Source organism: Cavia porcellus, unplaced genomic scaffold (genome assembly GCF_034190915.1).
Source record: "Cavia porcellus strain 051 isolate PalLab524CR breed Dunkin Hartley unplaced genomic scaffold, mCavPor4.1 scaffold_28, whole genome shotgun sequence".
NCBI classification, from domain to species: domain Eukaryota; kingdom Metazoa; phylum Chordata; class Mammalia; order Rodentia; family Caviidae; genus Cavia; species Cavia porcellus.
In genome coordinates, this window is record NW_026947511.1 from 38,343,466 (window position 1) to 38,364,066 (window position 20,601).

A 20,601-nucleotide genomic window follows, 5' to 3' on the forward strand; every position below is an offset into this window, starting at 1 on the left:
ATTAAATGCCCATGGCTACATGACAGAGTTTAAATATCATAACTTTGTTTTATAATAAGCTTATAAAACTTCTCTTCTTGTAAGGCAATAAATGACAGTTCAGAGGGTCTGCAAATTTATCTTGACTTTTTTTCCAATGATAACCTCATGCTGGACTCCATATGTCAAAATTTTGGTTAAATGTTATATCTTTAAATCTGTTTATATTTTAAAAAGATCTGTGATAAATGCTTATGAAAAATTTCACGAAATTATTAGTCTCAACAATACATTCTGCCAAAAGGTGATAAATTTAAAAATCATTGATGACAGTGCACTTTTACACAAAATATAGTAAAATTTTTCAGTAGACTTTATTCACATAACTTTTTAAATCACAAGCACAGTCATTAGCTATGAACTCCAACAATATAGTCAAGACTTATTTTCCTTTAAGGCACTACTTATGATTTTCTTTGAAGCATTTATTTTTATTTACACTCTGTCTTACGAATTAACAATAAATACATAGTTAGACATCTAATTGCTGTCCTTCATTTGTAATCTTATATATTAACAATACAGCAAAACCCTACAAATAAAAGGAATTAAACATAATCTTGCTTGAACTATACAAGACACAGGCAAAGGAAGTAAACATCAAAGAACAGTGCAAAGGAATTTTAATTCTTCAATGTTCCAGTAACTCACTTGTGAACTCTTAAAGGAAGCCTAATCAGTAACACTACAAAGCCTAGAGCACAAGGCATTGAAGTATTTTTATTCTATTGCTGTTTGCCACAAAACTTATACGTTAATAAAAGCAGCACAATTAAACACATTTGTTCTCTGAATTCACTCACTGAATTAACAAAAACAAATCAACTTTCCTACTACCTCTGAGTACTGTGGTATGAACAGTGAACACTTGACTGGCGCCAAACCCTTCCCACTTCCCAGAAATACAACGGCACAGGAGTTAACAATCACTTAACAAGATGCACAGAGCCAGAAGCTACCCCTTTTACTAAAAGATTTCTCAGTCACTATAGGAAACACTGGCTGTGATAATGTTCTTAAAGAGACTAGTGAATTAATACCATGTTTAACATAATGATACAATTATCTCTGTTTAAACAAATAATATTTTATCTCATCAAAATATTTCCCTAAATAAACTTAATTAAAATTAAGGTTACCTAATTTAACCTTTTGAGAACAAAATGAAAAGATAAAGAGGTAAAAGTCCTGCAGAAGAGTTAAGACCCTGCCTGGACATCTGGCTCATCCCATTCTACACCAAATCCACTCCCAGCTAGACAGCTTGCAAATAGATTTCTAAATCTCACAACCATTGATCAAGCTGATGCAATTACTGAAACTGTCCCAAAGAGAAGATCCACTAATATCAAATATTCCACTGTTATGTTCTGAAAATGTCTGCCATTAAAAAAAAGACTTGGAATGTGGCAGTTCATTTTTTAAAAAGGAACTACAGTAGAAAGGAAATTTTCTATTTTATTTAGATTAACTGTTTACCTTTATTGTAACTGCACATGAAGACAAAAATCTGAGACTTTACTCCAAAGCAATCAGTGGCCTAGTGCACTTCATATGCTAAGTTTATGACCAGTAGCATGGATTCTTTATGTGGGGTACAGAAATGCCCCCCTAAACTCCAAATGTAACAGATATCTGGCTGAGGAAGTTAGCAGTGACCCACTAGTTATGTGCCATCCTGGATAACTAACACTACAGTAATTAACATATGCCTGGGCTGTACCCTTCCTGTAGATTAGCTCTGTATGTGAAAACCAGTTACTAAGCTTGTGAACCAGGTATCCAACGACACAGTCGGCATGAGGCTATTCCACCACTTCACACATGAATGGTGCAAAGATCCAAAGACACTAAATTTCACTTCAGATTTCTTTGCTGCTCTATTGTCTAAAACGTAAGATAAAAAGCCCCACAGGTAACTACAGAAATCTCTCATCATTATTTTGACACAATCAAAATCAGATTTGTATTCAGGTCATACATTTTCTACAGCACTTGGATACTTCAGTCTTGGATACAATAAACAACAGGAGAAAGGTAGAAAAGATAACAAAAATTCATGAGTTTTTAAAATTATGATCTTAATTTGTGAGTTAGGAAGAAGTAAATAAATATACAGTGCAAAAAATAACCTTTCCTGAGAGCTGTGTTCTAGACCCCTGGGGCCTCCTACAGCAAGTCACAGAAGAGCTGCATGCACACACATACACACTCACACTCACACACACACACACACACACACACATATACTCAACACAAATAGAGAATGGCATTTCCTCTACTTCCTTCTGATTTTATTACAATAATCTTCAAAAGATTCAACTTTGAGACTTTAAAGGCCTGAGCATCTTAATAAAGATACAAGGTCTTGTGCCACGTGAGGTTTGTATCACATGGTGCTGATGGTTTCATTCATCTTTTCATAGCTTTTCTTAAAGTGGTTTCTTCATATGCCAGATTTTTGGAGGGGCCTGGCTAACCAGTTTGATTAACCATCACAGAATTTCCCACCTCAAGGGTTTACTTGGCATAAAAACTGAATAACACATTCCAGCTGGCTTGAACCACCAGTAGTATATGCACAACTGTCCCAGGCAGCTTATACCATCCGATGGGACTGATCCATGTGGCCTAATGGCACAGTCATGCACATACCACAGTGGTTCAGAGACACCCAGCAGCAAGACAGAATCATGGCCCACTATGAACGTGTTAAAGGTAACTATAAAAATATAGAAAGTTTCTCCTATCTGATACACAAAATTCACAATTGTTTCAATTTACAAATATATAAATTTATTAGAAAAATGTACCTACTAAACTTTGGTATATTTTCATTTAAAGATGTATCATCTTCACAGAAAAAAAAAAAGGTGGTATATTTCTCTGGAAAAGCTACTTAGAGAAACAGATGGTGTTAACTGATTTACTAGCAACTTTACTATAGTCAGGGTTGTTTGTATTAGTGATGCACCCAAAACAAAGCCCAAGGAAACACAAAAAACACTTTTAGCATGCCTGGTCTAAGCTGTCTTTCAAAGCACACTTTTTAATGGTTTTAACACTATTCTTTAGTTTTGAGACTGATCAAAGACACCTGACACCTGGTAGGAACCCCAGCCTGCTATTCAATTAAAGGATCATCATCATCATCTTGTAGCTGAAGTCGGGAAAAGGGGCGGGGTGCAGACAGTCTGTTCTGCATGAAGATTATGAGGCAAGTGAGCGTGGTCAACACCAACAGCGCGCCGATGACAATTCCAATGGCTTCTGGAAGATGAATGCACCACTGGTCCACTAGTAAGCACTTGGTGTGCCCAAGGGTTCCATTATTGGGCTGCGGTTTTAACCCCAGGATGTGACACATCATTGGGTAAATATCCACAATGTTCATGGTGCTCTGCTTGTAGCCTCTGTGAAAGGCAGGGCCATGGGCAGCAAGAAACGGATGCATAGCAGGCAAAGAATTATCATAGCCATGGTCACCTACTGAGAAAAGAACAAAATGCTGTAAGATCAGCCTTATTACAAAGTAACTTGCTTCAGGGATACACTCATTTCGTAAGTTGTATATAGCTTTATACATTCAGCATAACTCCTATCCACTATGATTCTGACTAGCTGCACCAGACAGAAGCCAGAGTTTAAAAAAAATACGCCTTTCCTTCGGCTCAGCCGTGCTCCCCGTTTCACATGCACCCTCCTCCCGGGGTCTGACCTCGGATTGCTAACCCTAGCTCTCAAGTGGACGCTCTCACTTCTCAGCCTCGCCCTCCCGACTCCACCTCTAGTCTTGTACCACTATCTGCACAATTCACTGTGGAACACCAGTGATACGTGAGACCAAGGGTCCTGCTCGCCTGGGGAGAGACAAGACCCAGCCTCCTCCGGGTGCTCCTGTGATAAGAGCTAGAGGGCAGAATGCAAAACAGGCACACCACGCCCCTGGGGGGTCAGATTCAGACTCCATACAAGAGGCTCTTGTACTGACTGTGTAATGAAAGCAGATGACGCCGACTTGGGACCCACATGAAGATCTGACTCAGAGAAAAACAGGATAAACAGGTCCTTGACCAAGCTCCAATACCAAAGTCCTGATTTTAGCTTTATTTCAATAAATGTTGTCTTTTTGTGTACCTCAGTTGCATTTAATACATTTTCACTTTCCTATTAAGTAAAGATAACTGCATAGTTAAGTATTGGTGTTTGTTACTCTTTAACTGTACTTGAAACATTTCATAATAAAAGTAACATGTGATCAGTATGACAAAAAGAACAGGTATAGTGATCTCAATAATACAATCTGCATATATAAATAATAGAGGGCAAGGAGGAAGAAACTCCTGTGGTACTTGTCTATCTCTATATCTAGGGATTATGCAATGCTTTTGTTATCCTTCCTGTATTTTATAGGTTTGCAACACTAAGTATATAGGATATCAAGATAAATAATATACAGACTCCACTAACTGCCTGTCTTGTCCTTGATGCAGTGGTGTCTGCAAACTCCGGTGTATGTTTGTGTAAACCAGTGTTCACGGGAGCAGTCAACACGCATGTGTGCTACGAGAGCAGCTCAGAAACCAGCTGGCCCACAACACCTAAAATATTTACCATCTGGCCCTTCAAAAAAAGTGTATGGAGAAAAGCATAAACATCAGGTTGAAAGAAAGTATTAAAACTGAACATAAATTCAGAAAAATTAGCTTCTATGGAGGAAGATCCATACATTCAGTTTTAGGGGAAAAGTTGCTAGTTCTATCTTGTTTATTGGTGGATTTTTTTGTTTATTTTCTGGTGCTTGCTCAGTGGTTTAAATATAGAAAATATAGAGCTAAATACAGGAAATCAAGGAAATGATTTTGTTACTGAGGAAAGACTCACGCTTACTGAACAATTTTTAACACACACTAGAAAAAGAATATGAAGTAGGTAGTCTCCCTCTGAGCTTTGCTTCTTTACTTCCTCTTTATTTTCTACAAATTAAGAGAAACAATCTTGAAAGTTAGTGACAGTAACCACAGTTTTGGTGAGGAAGTAAAACTATACTTCTAACCTTCCCCATCCTAATAATCTAAGAATGAAACTGTGGTTACTGTACACTGCTATCAAATATTAGTAATAGTAACCAATAATCCTGTGCAAACATATCTGAATCAAATTATCCTAACAATACAATGTATGGTGGACCCCTAGGATGCAACAGAAATAGCTTAAATACTTACATTTTGATAATGATTTATTTTGTACAATTGTCCACCCTTCATCAGCAACTAAAATAATAGGCTGGATTCGATCATTATGTTGATAATGAAATCTGTTAGGAATATCTTCTTTGAGATAAACATTCAGGTGAGGGCTACAATTTTTTAATTTGTCATAAACTTCTGTTATATCTATAAAAACAGGAAAAAAAACATGGTTGCCTGATAAGGAAAAGTATGCTTAACTAGAAATAAATGTTGGACAATGTCAGTATTAAACCACTTTTAATTCATAAAACAGCTGCGAATGGTTCTGTCACTGTGCTGGGGAAGGACACTCACATATTTCATCACTTGTACAGAATGGGTACTACTTTCACATGGAGCTTCTAAGTAAACAGAAACTATGTATTACAACTAATTACTAATTCTAGCGTTGAAAGAAAAACATGTTTTACACAAAAATCAAAGATTTTTTTAACATATTCCTGCTGGCTTGAACCACGAGTGGCACTGGCGTAACTATCCCATCAGGTGGCGTGGACAACAAGGGGTAGAACAGAATCGAATCACACAGGTACCACTGGACATTCAAGCCTGCAGGAACGTGACATGCTGAAAACAGCCTCTCGGCAGCAAGACAGCAACTAGTTTTATTGCAAACATGTTAAGGACAAAAATTTCTTTTCCCTTAGTGTAGATAGTTGAGAAATACAAGATCCCGAGGAAAAGGCACTTCAGACCTAATCCGTACACCAACTGCTCACACCGTGTACATTCGGGAGAGCACCCAAAGTGAGTGGGTATACAGGTCCCAGGCCACAGGGAGCCAGAGTGGCACTTTTCCATACACCCTCCCTCCATGGTCAACGCCCCGCTCAGGTAACAGCGATACCGGCTAAAAGTTCACTTACTTATTTTGGGAAGTATTGCAGCCACAGGGGTCAGATCTATGAGGCTGTAGTCGGAACGACTAATGCAGAGATCCAAGTTTATCAATCTGCTCTCAGAACACTGAGCCATCCCATGGTCACTTGTAATGATAACGTTGAGACTTTCCCACAATCCCAACATTTTGAGTTTCTGGACCAGGTCACCGATATGATCATCAACTTCCTTCAGTACTCGGCGCATGCTTTCTTTATCTTCAGGTCCGTATTTGTGGCCGCTTGCGTCTGGTTCCTCCCAATAGAGTGTGGCAAAGGTGACCGGTGGGCTGGAAGTGCTGAGCCACGTGGTGATGTTGTTTAGCCTCTCCTTAAAAGTCACCGAGGGGCTGTAATTCATAAAATAGGAAGGAGTGGCATTGTAAATGGCCACGTCAGTGCCAGGCCACATAGCAGCAGCGCTCGACCTATTCTCCTGAAGCTGGTTTGTCACCCAGATAGGGATCGCCTCATTCCACCAGAAAGGGTCTTTGTCATTGAAGTCAGAAAAATGTTTCTTTGTGACTGAGTCATACATGGAATTGGCTATGATGCCGTGGCTTTCCTCATACAAGCCTGTCACTATGCTGTAGTGGTTTGGGAATGTTTTCGTGATAAAAACATTTTTAACATGTTCTACCAAGACACCTTCTTTAATAAAATTCTGGAGGTGAGGGAATTCATAGTTCTGCAGATAGTCAGCTCTGAAGCCATCGAAGGACACCAGCAGCAGCCTGGGTGGCAAACTATAGGAAGAGTTCCCTGTACAGCCAGTCATGAGGCCGGAAAACATGAGCAGTGCGAAGAATGTCATTGTGGAGATGCAGCAGGGACAGTGATCAGGGCTCCTGGACAGGACACACAGCCGTAAGTAGTTGTGCTGTTGCATGCTTGTTAAGTTTCAGAAGTACAGCCTGCAGAGAACCAATACTCATAAACTTTACATGTCAGAACTACATACATTCATTTAAAATTTAGATGCATTTAAATAAGCTAAGGTTGGTGTGGACACGAATGGCCTGTGTACTGCCCCACTTCCTTGAGACATGTTCCTTACGATGAAGGGGGAAAGTGCCTTTCCCTGCCCCCATAAATACTCCTACATGGCTGCTGTGCTTGCCCACAGAAGCAAAAATTGTCCCTTCAGCTTAGAACAAATGAAGAAAAACTGATTTTTCTGTACAGAATACGAATAATACCAAGTTTTCAGTGGTTCCACGCACACAGATTATTTTCTCTGAATAGAATCCTATAGTTCCCTTTCACCCACAGAAATAGTTGGTGGAAATCTGATCACATCAGCTCAACTGTAGTCCTTACTGGAAAACACTGGCAGAAAAGGGGGAATGAGAAATAAAATACAGCAGGGTATAAGGGCACACACCTGTAAAGCTGGTACCTGCAAAGCTGAGGCAGGAAGATCTGCAAGCGCAAGTCCAGCCTAGGCAATTTAGCAAGATGTGTCTGAAAGTAAAAACTGAAAAAGCAGAGTGCTGGGTATGTAGCTCAGTGAGAAGGCCCTGGGTTCAGGCCCTATACTCGGAAAAAAAAAAAAAAACAGAGAGAGGAAGAAAGAAGGAAGAAAAAAAGAAAGGAGGATGAAAGAAAAGGGAAGGAGGAAGGAAGAAAGGAGCTGTTTGCGAAAAAGGTCTCAACTCAATCTCCATCTACCCCAGTATTCAAATGACAGTGACCTGTAAGTAAGTCAGCAGGAACATGGATGCCACAGAGACTTCTGAAGACATGCAACAGCCAGTGAAATAAATTTCATCATCTCCTCCTTCTTAAATTGCCATTTTACTGTCAAAGACTTAACTCTTCTTAAAAATCCAGGTTCAGAGGTATCTCTAAATCATTCTTTTTAAAAACAATTCATCAATTAAACAACCATCGCACTCCATCCTGTTTGGTCTCCAGGAAGACAGAATATATATTCAGGTGCAACCATGCACACCTTCAGTCCCAGCTGCTTGAGACGCTGAGGCAGCAGGATCACAAACTCAAAACCAACCTGCGCAACATAAGCAGACCTTGTCCCAAAACAAAATAAAATGGTTCTGAGGGTACAGTTCAATTGTGGAGTGGTTGCCTGGCATGCATGAGATCCTGGCTTCAATTCCAGTATCACAAAAAATAAAATAAAATAAAATAGAAACAGACAAAAGTATGTAAGATTTAGGTGGAATGCTGCACTGTAGACGTGCAAAGTGCCCTTTCCACTGTTACAGAAGAGGAGGGGAAGGCTTGGTCCGCTGACAGGTTTGAGGCTGGGACTGGTGGCACTGCCTTCTCCAGGTCAGCTACTGAAAGGGAGCAGGGTGATAGACGGGTCAGAGGTCTGCAGAGTAGGGAAGGCCTGCAGTGGTCAGTGCAGGAAGAGAGCGAAAATAGGGATGCAGGTTCGTTAGGGACACTGTTCTTCCTCCCAACCCAGAGGCCCTGGCACAGACACAGACGTGAACAGAGCAGAAAGCTGACTCTACCCCTACCAGGCTTGAGACACTGCCAAAAGTGGAAGGCCGCCTATGCTGAAGATGCTGCTAGAGACTAGAGCTGCAGCCCAGGGGTTGGCCGGTGGATGTGGGAGAAATGGCCTGGGGGTTCTGATGGACTCAAAGAACAGATGTGTGAAGCCAGGCAAAGCTGCAAAGGCTGTGGTCAGACTGAGAAGTGGGTGTCACTATTTCAGAGTGAGAAGACGCTGGTTAGGTGGTGAGGTACAGGGCTCAGACAGCAGCTGACTACCAACAGGATAATTACAATCGCAAGCCACTTACTGTGGATTCTTTTTCCAACCACACTGCAATTACCCAATGGCTGACTTTTCTCTTTTGATCTGTGGTATAGTGGCCAGTCAGCTACTCATGGATCAAAGGTGTAACGCCTCTGAAAAACAATGGCTTAAAGTTCTGAAGATCAAAGACCAGAATTTGTGAGCATCTCTGGGTCTGCAAAACCTCTACCATTTTAATCTGCGATAGCAACTTTCTGAGTGTGGGGCACAGAATATCTGTCATTGGTGCATTCCAAGAAACCAGAAGAATCCCAGAGCACAAAAGACAGATCACACAGACACAGCCAGACCACAGCTCAACAATTCCAGCTGTGAGAATCTAGACAGGGCTCCTTCCCTTAAATTCACTGTTTTGAGTTCTGTGCCACAGTGTTTATACACAACCTAACTCCTGCCTCAGTCAGTCTGAACCGGGCTCAGTCAAACAACATATTATGTGGGCTTATGTTCTAGGTTTTGGCAATTTTAAAACTTCTGTCAAAGGCAGGCAGGTCTCCATGAAAACTTGGAGTAAGCTGGGTGTGGTCACCTCAGCTTCTTGGGAAGCTGATGCAGGAGAATTGCAGGTCAGAAGCCAGGCGGGGCAGCTTAGCAAAACCCTATCTCAAAATAAAAATAAAAAGGGCTGGGAATTTAGTTCAGTGCCTCTGAACACAGCTATTTCTTTTCACTCAAATATTTGTTTCCATTAACAGAACAAATTTAAAACAGCAAGGAGATGGCAGTATCTTTTCAAGGGGAAAAGACAGTTGCAAATTTATTTTTAAAAACATTATTTACTTGCCTGGCTCTTCGCCTGAGTAACCATTCTACATTCCCATGCAATCTCACTGTAAAAACCACTCTGTAGCCAAATCCAACTGGATGAATGACAGAATGGGTACGACATCACGCTCCCAGATCTGTTATAGGTCACCTGTAGGTTACCATGATTAATGATAATTGTTACACTGAGTCATGGTGAATGGACATGGTAACCTACAGGTGACCTATAACAGCTCTTCCATAATAGTTTGTGCTTCTAGAACATCAAAAAATTACTTTCTAAACATGAAGTGTTGCCCAGATACTTTTAGGTCATTTCTGAAATAGGTCATATTCAACAAATATCTAATATAACTAAGTCCATAATGCAAAAATATATGCACACGCAATGTAGTAGGAGAAAAACTGCTTTATACTTTTCAAATAGCAAACACTCAAGACAGGGCTACATAATCAAAATAATGAATCAGGCAAGGAAAACACAGGCTAAATCAACTTTGTTCTACAACATCAAGGCTTCCTTGTAACATGGTCCTTAAGATTCATACAATGTAGTATTTTCTCAAAACTAAGCCCTTAGAGAAATTACTACAAATGGGGCATCACAGGATGTCAACAACTTTTCCAATCAAGTAAGCTCTAGGAGTAGAAAGTGTCAAGACAATTTAACCAATGGTGCAAAGACAACTAGTGATCCACCTGCAGAAGAAAGAGAGCACCCACCTCCTAACATGCATAAGAATTGGCTCAAAATTGACCCCAGATCTAAATTAAGAGTGACAGCTATAAAGCTTTTAGAGGAAAAGACAGAATCAACTCTTCATAACCTTGGATTAGATGAAATCTTGTGGGTATCACATCAAAACCACAAGTAATTAAAGAAAAAATTAGATTTCCTTTAAAAAAAAGTTTTGGGCTTCAAAGGATACCATCATATAAGTGGAAAAACAACTCAAGAATTAGAAGAAAGTATTTGCAATTTATCTATAATTTATCTAGCTGATGAGGGAACTGTGTGTATAATAAATAAAGAACAGTTATAATTCAGTCATAGCAAATAATCAATTTTTTTGGTACCAGGAATTGAACTCAAGACTTCCAGCTTGCCAGGCAGGCACTGTGCTGCTGAGCTATATCCCTGGCCCCATAATCAAATTTAAAAATAAGCCAAAGATCTCAAAAGGCATCTCTCATAGACACCACAGAGGACAAGTACATAAATGAATGCTCAACATCACTAAAGAAATACAAGTCAAAAACCACAAGACACTACTGTATACCTAATAGAATAATTAAATTTAAAAAACAGGTAACAGTAAATGTTGAAGAGCATACAGAGAAATTGGAGCCTTTGTAATTGCTAGTGGGAATGTAAAATGGTGCAGCTACTTTAAAAATTATTCAAAAGATTCTTCAAATGGTTAAGTATAGAATTATTATAAGACTCAGAAATTCTACCACCAGATATATGCTGTTGAGAAATGAAAACAGATACCCATACAAAATTTTGTACACAAATATTCACAGCAAGGTTATCTCAAGAACTAGACCAAATCAAATAAACGATTAAACAAAATGTGACAAAGCTACCAAACAAGGTATTTGGCGAGAGAGAGAGAGAGAGAGAGAGAGAGAGAGAGAGAGAGAAAGAATAAAGTACTAGAATATCCTTTTTTTTTTTTTTTTTTTTTTGTACTAGGAATTTAACTCAAGGCTTTGCACTTGCCAGGCAGGTGCTTGTGCCACTGAGCTGTGTCCCTGGCCCTAGCAACTAATATATGCTACAACTTGGATAAACCTTGGAACCTTATGCTAAGTGAAAGGTGCAGTTACAAAAGGTCACCTAGATATGATTCCACTGAGCTGAAATGCCTAGAATGGGCAAATCTATAGACAGAAAATATGTGAGTTACCTAGGGCCAGATGTTGCAAAAAATAAATGTAGAAAGGTATGCGGTTCTTTTGGCGGAGGGGATGGTGGAAGTGTGATAAAAATGTTTTCAAATTGATTGTGATGATGGTCATACAACTCCACAAAGCTGTACATTTCTAATGAGTGAACTGAATGATATATGACTTAGACCTCAATAAAATTTTTATTTTTTAAAAAGCAGAAGTGAAACTGTAATCTTAAATGCCTTACTACAAAGCAGGGAACGTCTCTGTCATCTTGCTATACCTCAAAAATCCTATGAATTCTGTATACCAAATATTTTAGCATGAAAATGTCTTATACCACTTTCAATATACAAAACACCACCATAAAACACACACACACCCCCCCTATGTCTTCAAGCTTGCATCATGGAGACAAAACAGAAAGATTAAAGACGGAAGCCAGAAGGGATCAGGAAGTGCACTCACACTTACTGGACAGATGATTTTAGTCAGTACTATTTTCTCCAGCTTCAGTATTGAGGAGAAAATGGAGACTTTCAAAGGTTATAAAATAGGTTCTAAAAATTGGTCCCCCTTTTTCACTCTAGTTACAGCTGCTGTATTAGGGGGGGAAAAATCTGTACCATGACAGACAGAAGAACGTTACTATGAAACTAAAAATAAATTATGAACAATTTAGTCTAATCTCCTTTTACATATGATGCAGCTAAATTCCAATGACTGCAATCAGCTCTTACTAATTTCATGCCCTCAGTAAACTGAGTAATAACCTTCAAACTAGTAACAGAACTCCACTTGCCAGAATGGCTGCTGTTTTTGTTAGTGCCTGGGTCTAAAATTACCACATTCTGTTTCACTCTAACAGCTAGTGTTGAGCTATAAACAAACAACCAGTGGAAAATTCTCAAGTACTTTTAAATAATGAAAATCAAGCTTTAAGGAATGAAACTGTTATAAAATATCTAGAGAAATTCTGCAATTTTTCACACCAAAAACATATAGCAAAGGGAAAAAAAAGAGCTGACCCATTCCAACAGTAACTATGTACAATGTGCCACCCTCCAATTCAGGGGACAAAACACCCCTACGTCCTCTAAAATGACTTTCCAGCCAGGACAGAAACCATGTCTGTCAATTCTCACTGGCATTCACAGCCCATGTGAACCCATGCGATGTCCAGGACGGATATGGTGAAAGACAATTGTCACTATTAGTGGCATGCTACCTGTTCTGTAATAGACATAGCTTCAAAATAACATGTATATAAACACAACTTTTTGTTTCCCTAAGATTATGCTCAGACAACCATATCCCGAAAAACTTTCTCATTTCTAGGATTCTGAATTACTCTCCAATTTTCTGATGCACATGAAATTTTCTAGCACCTTCAAAACAGTTACACTTACTTGACTTTCTACATAGTGAGACACCCCTCTCCATGTACTCCTCGAGTTTTCATCAGAATTTCTTGCACATTTTATTTTGTAACTAAAAGGAGAGAGAAGAAACAAAAGAGAACTCTCAAGCTCTTAAATTTCCTTAAAACATTTTGAAGTAATCCGGAAGAAAGGAAGACAAGAGAACCACAGTCCCGAAATCATCAGGTGATTTCCTCCAGGAACTAGGGCTCCCAGAAGGCCTAAGGGCTGGGCGTGGTGTACTGCACACACCTGGCCATCGCCCCGCAGGATCCTGGACACAATTTCCAACGGGTGCCCCGCACTTCCCTGTCCCAAACAGGACGCTGTTAGTTTACGCGATTGTTGGGTCGAGGGAAGGAAGCGTTGTTTGCACAGGGCTTACTTAACGCAGTATCCAGCCATAAAAAGCACTTAAACGGTAGCTCTCACAGTCTGGCCTGCTTATATGCCGGAAAACCGGTTTTACGTATGATTATCAAAACACACATATGCAGTTAACCTAAGTTCTGCTACTCAAACAGGTGCAGTCCGGGCCGGGAGCCAGGAGGCCACCACAAACCCACCGTCCGGAACACCGCACCAGTCCACCCCACCTCAGGCAGTCGTAACCTCTGACCCCGTGACCTCCGACCCCTGTCCGTGTCCACCCCGCCTCCCCTTTGGGTACCCCACACCGGACGTGCCCACCTACGTCAGGAGACAGGGCGCGGGTCTCACCATTTCGGTTTCCGTAAAATCCCGTGGACCAGGGAGGATGGTCTTCTCTCTGAAACCCCGGCGCCCACAGAGGTGCACACTTGCCGCTACAGCTTCCCGGCGGAACCCGGCGCCAGTGGTGACCAGTGGCGCAGGAGACCCTTACGAGGGGGCGAGGCCGCCTCCTCCGGCGGCGCCTGCACAGTCGCTATACGCGTGCCTTGGTCATAGGCGTCCAGGTTCCTACGCCGCGGGCACCTCAACTGTGCGCAGCCGCAGGGCGCCGCAGGCTAGGACTACTAGGGTAGAGTCTGAGACGCCTGCTGCTATTGGATGTCGGAGACGGCGTCGGCTGTAACTCCCTTTCCGATTGGATGGACGCATGTGCCACCTGGAGACAGGTGCCGTAGCAAAGCTGATTCAGACGAAGTACTACATCTTGTCCGCATCACGTCTCATTCTTAACTCTAGGTTAGGTGTCCTTCGGGGGCCTGGAACCTGATAAATCCCTAAAAGCCTTAGGCAAGCAGCAAGCCAAGTCACTCTCCGCGCATTCCCTAAAATGTGCCCGGGGTTAGGGCCCTGCAGGGTCCCGGGCCAAGACTGGATCCCCAGAAGAGCAAGTGTAGACAGCAGCCAGGACGTCCCTTCTGCTTGTTCACCTTCACCGGTATAGCAGCTTTTCTTTCTGTCTGCTCTCCTCCAGGTTGGGGCCATCCTTCCATAAACCGGTTAGTCCAGCTTTGCTTCTGGGCAGAACAGTGGTTGCCCACTCATAGAATCCCAATAAAGGCCAGCTAAGATCTTCAAGTTCGATTTGCTACAATTGTGTCTTTTTCCACAAATGAGAGACGAACTCTTCCCTTGGCAGATGGGCATGTGGGTTGTGCTTCTGTCTTTCATAGGAAGATCGCTCCAATATTTGGATAACATAACTCTATAAACTTAGCAAAAAGACGCCTTATCAAACACAGGCAGATCTGTTTATGCCTGGGAAGACCGGACACAGTTGGTTAAGAGAAAATAGGATCTTTTTGTAACTGCGTCGCCAAACACAGAACTTGGCATAGAAGTACTAGTAAATCATTATTTAACTAATGGAATGTTGGTAGGTGTTCCAGGCTTGTTGAGCCCTCTGGGAGAATATTTTCATTCTTATTCACTATCTTCCACTGATGCTCATAAATTCAATGAAATGAATAAGAACATTAAGCATATGCAGTATCCTCAGGTGTTGTCTTAGCCACTTTTCCCATTGCTGGAACAAAAGGAGAGGTTTTTTTTTTTACACTCATAATTTAAAAGTTTCAATCCACAGTTTAAATACAAATGGCATGGTGGAAGGACCTTGGGTGAGAGAAGCTGCTCACATCATGGTAGCCAAAACGCAGAGAGGAAAGGAGGAACAGGAGAGAGAGAGAGAACCTTTCAGGTTCCACCTCCAGTGTGGCCTCCCTCTCCCAACCAGACCCAACCACCTAACAGTACATCTCCTATAGCAAAATCCTCCTCCAAAAGTCCTTTTCTGAGCCTAGGAGGCTCTTAAGAAACATCTAGGTATAAACCACAACAACTGTTAAGACCTTAATAGCTGTTATCCAGTACCTGGATATGTACCCTGCACTGGCAGACCTTAAATAGCAAAATCTAAGGTTGAGTTCATTGGTCTGAGCTTGAGAGTACAGACATTAACAAGATTCTGGTGGCATCTAGGGAGACAACAGGGACTAGAATTATTCTATTGGTTTGTGACTTGATCAGTTAATTCCAGTGTCAAGACTTGGATGTTCATGGTGAACTATGGCATCCTTGATCCATGGACTGTCAGACTTAAGGGATGGTAGAGGCCATTAGTTCAGTCCTAAATCTTCCAGGGACTGAATTTGAATACTCTGCCCCTCATTAGTGGAACTGTATGGGGCAATGTTCCCTATCTGTTTGAAAATTAGTTTTCTCATCTGGCAACAGGCCCTGTTACAGGGTTACTGTAAGATGAGATAAAGCAAGTTCAGTAGTAAACACAGTATTTCATCATGTAAGTGTTAGCAATCATCCTTATTCCAACTCCCCCCAAAAAATGTTCTCTGATTTGCTTAAAGAGTAGACAGAAGTGACTTGCCGGGGGTTTTCCCCTCCCTCTGAACCTCCAGCAACCAAGTGACCACCTCCTTGATCACTTTGGCTAGAATAGTCACTTGTCTGAATCTAATCTGGAAAAGAATACAACATTACTAATAAGGCTATCAAAACTTTCTGCTATGCAGTAGAGGAGAAGTGTTTTTTCCCTAAACACCAAGTTTTTTCTAGATGAGATGAGGTAGTGGGTAGTGCAGGGAAGCCTATGCAAAGTCCTCTAGAGTCCTTCTAGAAATTGATGACAAAATCAAACAGCAAAATTCACATTTCTAATGTGATTTTTAGACATAAATATTGTCTTGCTTAGGTAGACAAAAAATAATAGCTTTCCCTTATGATGTTCCTTCAACTCAGCTTTTGAAAAGGGAATTTTATATGGAGAGGCTTTAAGCCTATTTTGCCTAAGAGACTGAAATGTGAAGCAATGGTCTGAATGTGTTCCTTACAAATGAGTGAACAGACCTGCTAAATTCACACAAATTAGCCCCCTAGAGTCTTCGTCTCCATGGGAATGTCAGATTTGGAAGCAGAGGCAGTTTCTTTTCCTCCTGTGAACTAGACTTAAGATTTAGTATTTATTCATTAACAGTATCCTAAAATTTTTATCTTGTTTTCAAAGCTAAAGACCTCCTTCTTAAAGCAGCTATTTCTCTCTGAAACTCCTCCTTGTGACACATTGTTGGCAGGAGTTAGGTCTGAAGTTAGAAGTTATAGGAAAAAGGTTTCAGACCAAAAGCCACACCCTGCCCAGGGAAAAACAATTCCTTTCCACCGCTCCTTTGTAATTAAGCAAGCCAAAACTGTAACTAGATAAATGAATTTCAAATCACCAGGAAAGTATTTTGAGCTTCACTTTTTAATATATATTAGGTGTAAGAAAACATAATGCAGGCTTTCTCTGCATGTACAAAGGCAATGGACCTCATGAATCCTAGCACTTCAGTGATTTTAAAAGTTTAACACTCCCTGCTCATGTTATTTTCAGCAAGATTACCTTCGAATAATCACGATTAAGATTGAGTTTATACTACCTTTAAATATTGTTCAAATGATCTGTATAATCCACCATGTATTACTGCCTATTACACATTCTTCAGTAGAAGAGAACTTTGTCCAAAATAAAGAAACAGTACAAAAAAATTAGGGTCTTTTATATGGACAGGGCAAAGTGCTGACTTTTTCAAAAGATATAAAAATACATAAGATTCTGTCCTGGCCCTCAAGGAGCCTTTAATCTAGAGGACTGAAGGCAGACAACATCACTGTGTGCTTTTTCCTACCCAGCATCCTCTCCTCCTCCTTCTGGGGTTCCCCAGGGAGACCACCTACCTTCCTCTTGGTCTGTGGGGGCAAATGGGCTGGCCTTAATAACCCGCGCCTCCGCAGCTGGACGCCTAAGTGCCAGCTGTCCTGGTTTGCCTCACACAGTGGTCTCCCTGGACCATGACTTTTAACAGCAAATCAGAAAAGTCACCAGCACATTGGAGCAAGCTGGTTACCCTAATTTAAGGCTCAGGTCTCTTGGATGCTGAGGCCCACGTTCTACCAATACAGCTTTAATAACAGGAAAGTGAAGAGCACAGTGTGGCTTTTACCATGTACCCAAGATTTCCCAGTAACTTCATATTGTCTTTGGGTGTGTGGGATGGCCATTTCAGGCTAACTTCCATCCTGAACATAGCTGTCCTTTGTTCTATGTGAGGAGCTAAAATGGCTGGGCCAGACTGGACAGACCTCTCAGGAATACCTAAACTAAGAACCCAGCTTCATTACGCAAACAGCCTTGTTAAACATATGTAAATGTCTGCTCCAGGTACCAGAGCATTAGATATTAAAATCCTTTCTAACATCTAATTAACATAAAAGATACGCATTCTCCATTGGCACCATTGTCCAGAGATACAAAAAGCTTTACAGAAGGGGTTAGCAGTACCTTCGTTGGGTTGTGTTCCTGGAGGTAAACAAATGGAACAGTTTAATAAGTGTAACTCTTTAGAGGAGATGATGGTTATAAAATCACAGGACCAGAGAGGGGCAGAGCATTTGGAGCAGTCAACCCATGCATCTTGTACCGGCCTGGGGCCACATCCTAAGACTCTGCAGACAGAGCAAGTGGGTGGGGGATGTCAAGAAATTCAGTAAAATATTTGGTTAGAAGAGAAAGTCAGAATCTTTTCTCTGCCTCAAGAAATGGCTTTTGGAGAAGAAGAGATGGATTCCCAGCCCATTTTCCAGGAGCCTGTGAATTCTGACCTCACCGTTGCTGTTTGGGCTGACAGTGGTCCTTAGCAATTCCACCCTTGGCTCTGAGCTCAGCTCCCCAAGTAACACCAGCATCATGGTTTCTAACACGTCCTCCCTCTCAGGTTTGGATGTTCTTCAGGGTCACTTGTTGTGGTCCAGCCTACGGGAATCACCAAGTTACTCACCAGAACCAGTGTCCTCTCACTGTCCCATCCCGTTCCTCCAGGACAACTCTCGGGCATTCCCCTCTCTTGTGCCCATTCACTGTCATTCCTGAATTTTCACCAGATTCACCTAATGGTTTACAGAAGCCCCAGTGACCCCTGAACTTCATATTCCTCTCCCACGTTTTCCTAACACCCAGCATCCTCTCTCAGTGACTCCTGGGGAGCACCCAGACCCATATAGGAGCCCGCTGGGTGTCACAGAGATTTGTATGGAAGCTCTCCTGTGTTCACCTGCAAGGGCTGACCCAGCAGAGCCCCGTAGCCTGGGTGGCTTTAAACACAGAAACTTATATTGGCTTTTGAAGACCTTAGTGCTCACTGGCCTGTGTCCCATGCATGGGTTACCTGATTGTTGCAGAACCCACTCACCTTGTCTTGTAACCAACTTTGTTCTGGGAACATCCCTGGATTCCTAACCCCATAGCCTAGCTTTTGACTTGGCGGCTTGCAAAGTTGCCCGTAACTTGACTGCTTCTTAACTCCTCCAACAGTGCCTCCTCTCCTCCCCCGACCTTGGTCTCCACCTCCTCAGCCCTTTCCTCTCTTCTCTGTTCCCCTATCTGGGCAAAGCTCTTGGGCATCACATCCTAGTGCTTAGCTCTGAACTCTACTACACATGGCCTCCCATCGCCTGCTCATCGTCATCTGACCCCTGAGTCTTTCTCCTTTGTTCCTCCAAGTCACCACCACCCCACACATCCTGCTTGGCAGACTGGTCTCCTCAGTATTTTTGCTTCTTTCTCACAGTCATGAAACTTATTCCTGCTTTAGAATCTGCACCTATCCTGGCTGTACCCGGAATCATTCTCACTCCCTGTATTCACAGAATCTCTGAGAAGCAGAAATGGCTTTGGGGTAGTGCATAAACTCTTACAAACATTAATAACAGCAAATGCTTTGAAAACTGCAACTCTGCAAAAATGAAACTGAAGAGACTAAAGGCATTCTAATTAATGTTCTTTCAGGAAGAACTCCGTTTATGGTGTCTTATGGGGATGGTCCACTCTTTTGTTTAAAAATATTAATTCTGAGTTCTGCCAAAAGTAGCTATGCAAATGGGCAAACACGTTCAGCCCTTTAAGATTCTATTATTTCCTCTGTCAAATGGGAAACTCTCTGTTTCCTGTCCTCATCAAGCTGTGTGACACACGGAAGGTACTCAAAGGACAGAACACTTAGAGAAAACACTGAGCGGGTCCGAGGAGCGGAGCAACTTCTAACTGGTCTGGGAATCTGGTGTCCTCACAGCATCATTGTGCCTGCTTTGCTGGAATCTGTTTCAACTTCGCTTTTCAAACTCCAGCTTTCCTTTCTTCGCTTATTTTTGGTTTATGTTGCCTACATTCTCTCCAGAGTAAGGCAAAGTTTCACATAAATGTATGAGAAAGCATTGCTCACTCTGTGTACTTGGGTCACGTTTTAAGCATTGATTAGAAATCCCATGACTTGGGATATATCTTATTAGCCTTTTCTTTTCAGCCTCTCGTTTGAAAATGACTGGAGTTTGTTTGCAAATAAAGAAGCGGAACACATTAAGATACCCCCAGGATGTGGGGTTTTTTTTCCTCTGTCTCCTCACCCTCCACACCCATCCCACCCCAGATATTTTTTTTTTCTTTTCTGATTTCTTAATATGTCCAAAATATGCTTGGAAAGAACCTAAAAATCGTTCTTCCCTAAGAAGTACAAGGTATGCAATGATTGTATCTGAGGCCGTGTAAGGTCTTGAAACACTAAAGAAAGTTAAGGCCAAAAAAGGCCTCAGTGGTGATGAAGAAGCTTTGCTCACAGGCTTGGCTCTAAATAGCAAATTTGAAAAGGTGTTGTGGAGCTGACAGATTATGCAGGGCTCCTCGAATGGCGTTCTGTGTGTACCCTCTTTTTGAGACACTTTCTGGGTGGTGGTGCTGTCTTGGAACTGGTGGGTGAAGGGGGACATGTGGATGGTCTCCATCCAAACGTTTCCTTCTGTACATTGTAGAGGACCCTCTGTACACATAGCAAGTCTGCTAATGCAGGGCAGAGGCCTGGCAGAGCCTTCGCCCTCGGGTACCATGTAATCCAAGTGTCCATTAACCGGCAAGGAGGCTCTCACCAAACACATGCCTGGATGGCGTGGTCAGATGCAGCATTTTGATAAAGTGGACAAACAGGCTGTTTCCTGCTCTTTGGAACACTGCAGAGAGGGGCTTGGCTAAACATTAAAATAAATGACTTCTCTTGTTTCAATAGCAGAGGAAAACAGACTCG

The 20,601-nt window shown here is 41.6% G+C and overlaps 1 protein-coding gene across 3 annotated transcripts; it reads right to left on the minus strand.

The window, feature by feature from the left end:
- Window positions 1-329: 329 nt before the first annotated feature.
- Window positions 330-14,027, minus strand: Enpp4 (ectonucleotide pyrophosphatase/phosphodiesterase 4). Of its 3 annotated transcripts, none has more exons than XM_063238781.1 (5): window positions 13,766-14,027; window positions 13,034-13,115; window positions 6,158-7,083; window positions 5,265-5,435; window positions 330-3,525 (listed from the first exon to the last, which is right to left on the minus strand). In XM_063238781.1, the coding sequence occupies exons 3-5, from the start codon at window positions 7,056-7,058 to the stop codon at window positions 3,164-3,166; spliced, it is 1,434 nt and encodes a 477-aa protein (XP_063094851.1). In that variant the 5' UTR covers window positions 7,059-7,083; window positions 13,034-13,115; window positions 13,766-14,027; the 3' UTR covers window positions 330-3,163. The 3 variants fall into 3 exon arrangements, with proteins under 3 accessions (XP_063094851.1, XP_003473877.1, XP_005005411.1); XM_003473829.4 differs by having other exon boundaries at window positions 330-3,528; window positions 13,766-14,026; XM_005005354.3 differs by lacking the exon at window positions 13,034-13,115 and having other exon boundaries at window positions 330-3,528; window positions 13,766-14,026.
- Window positions 14,028-20,601: the final 6,574 nt, after the last annotated feature.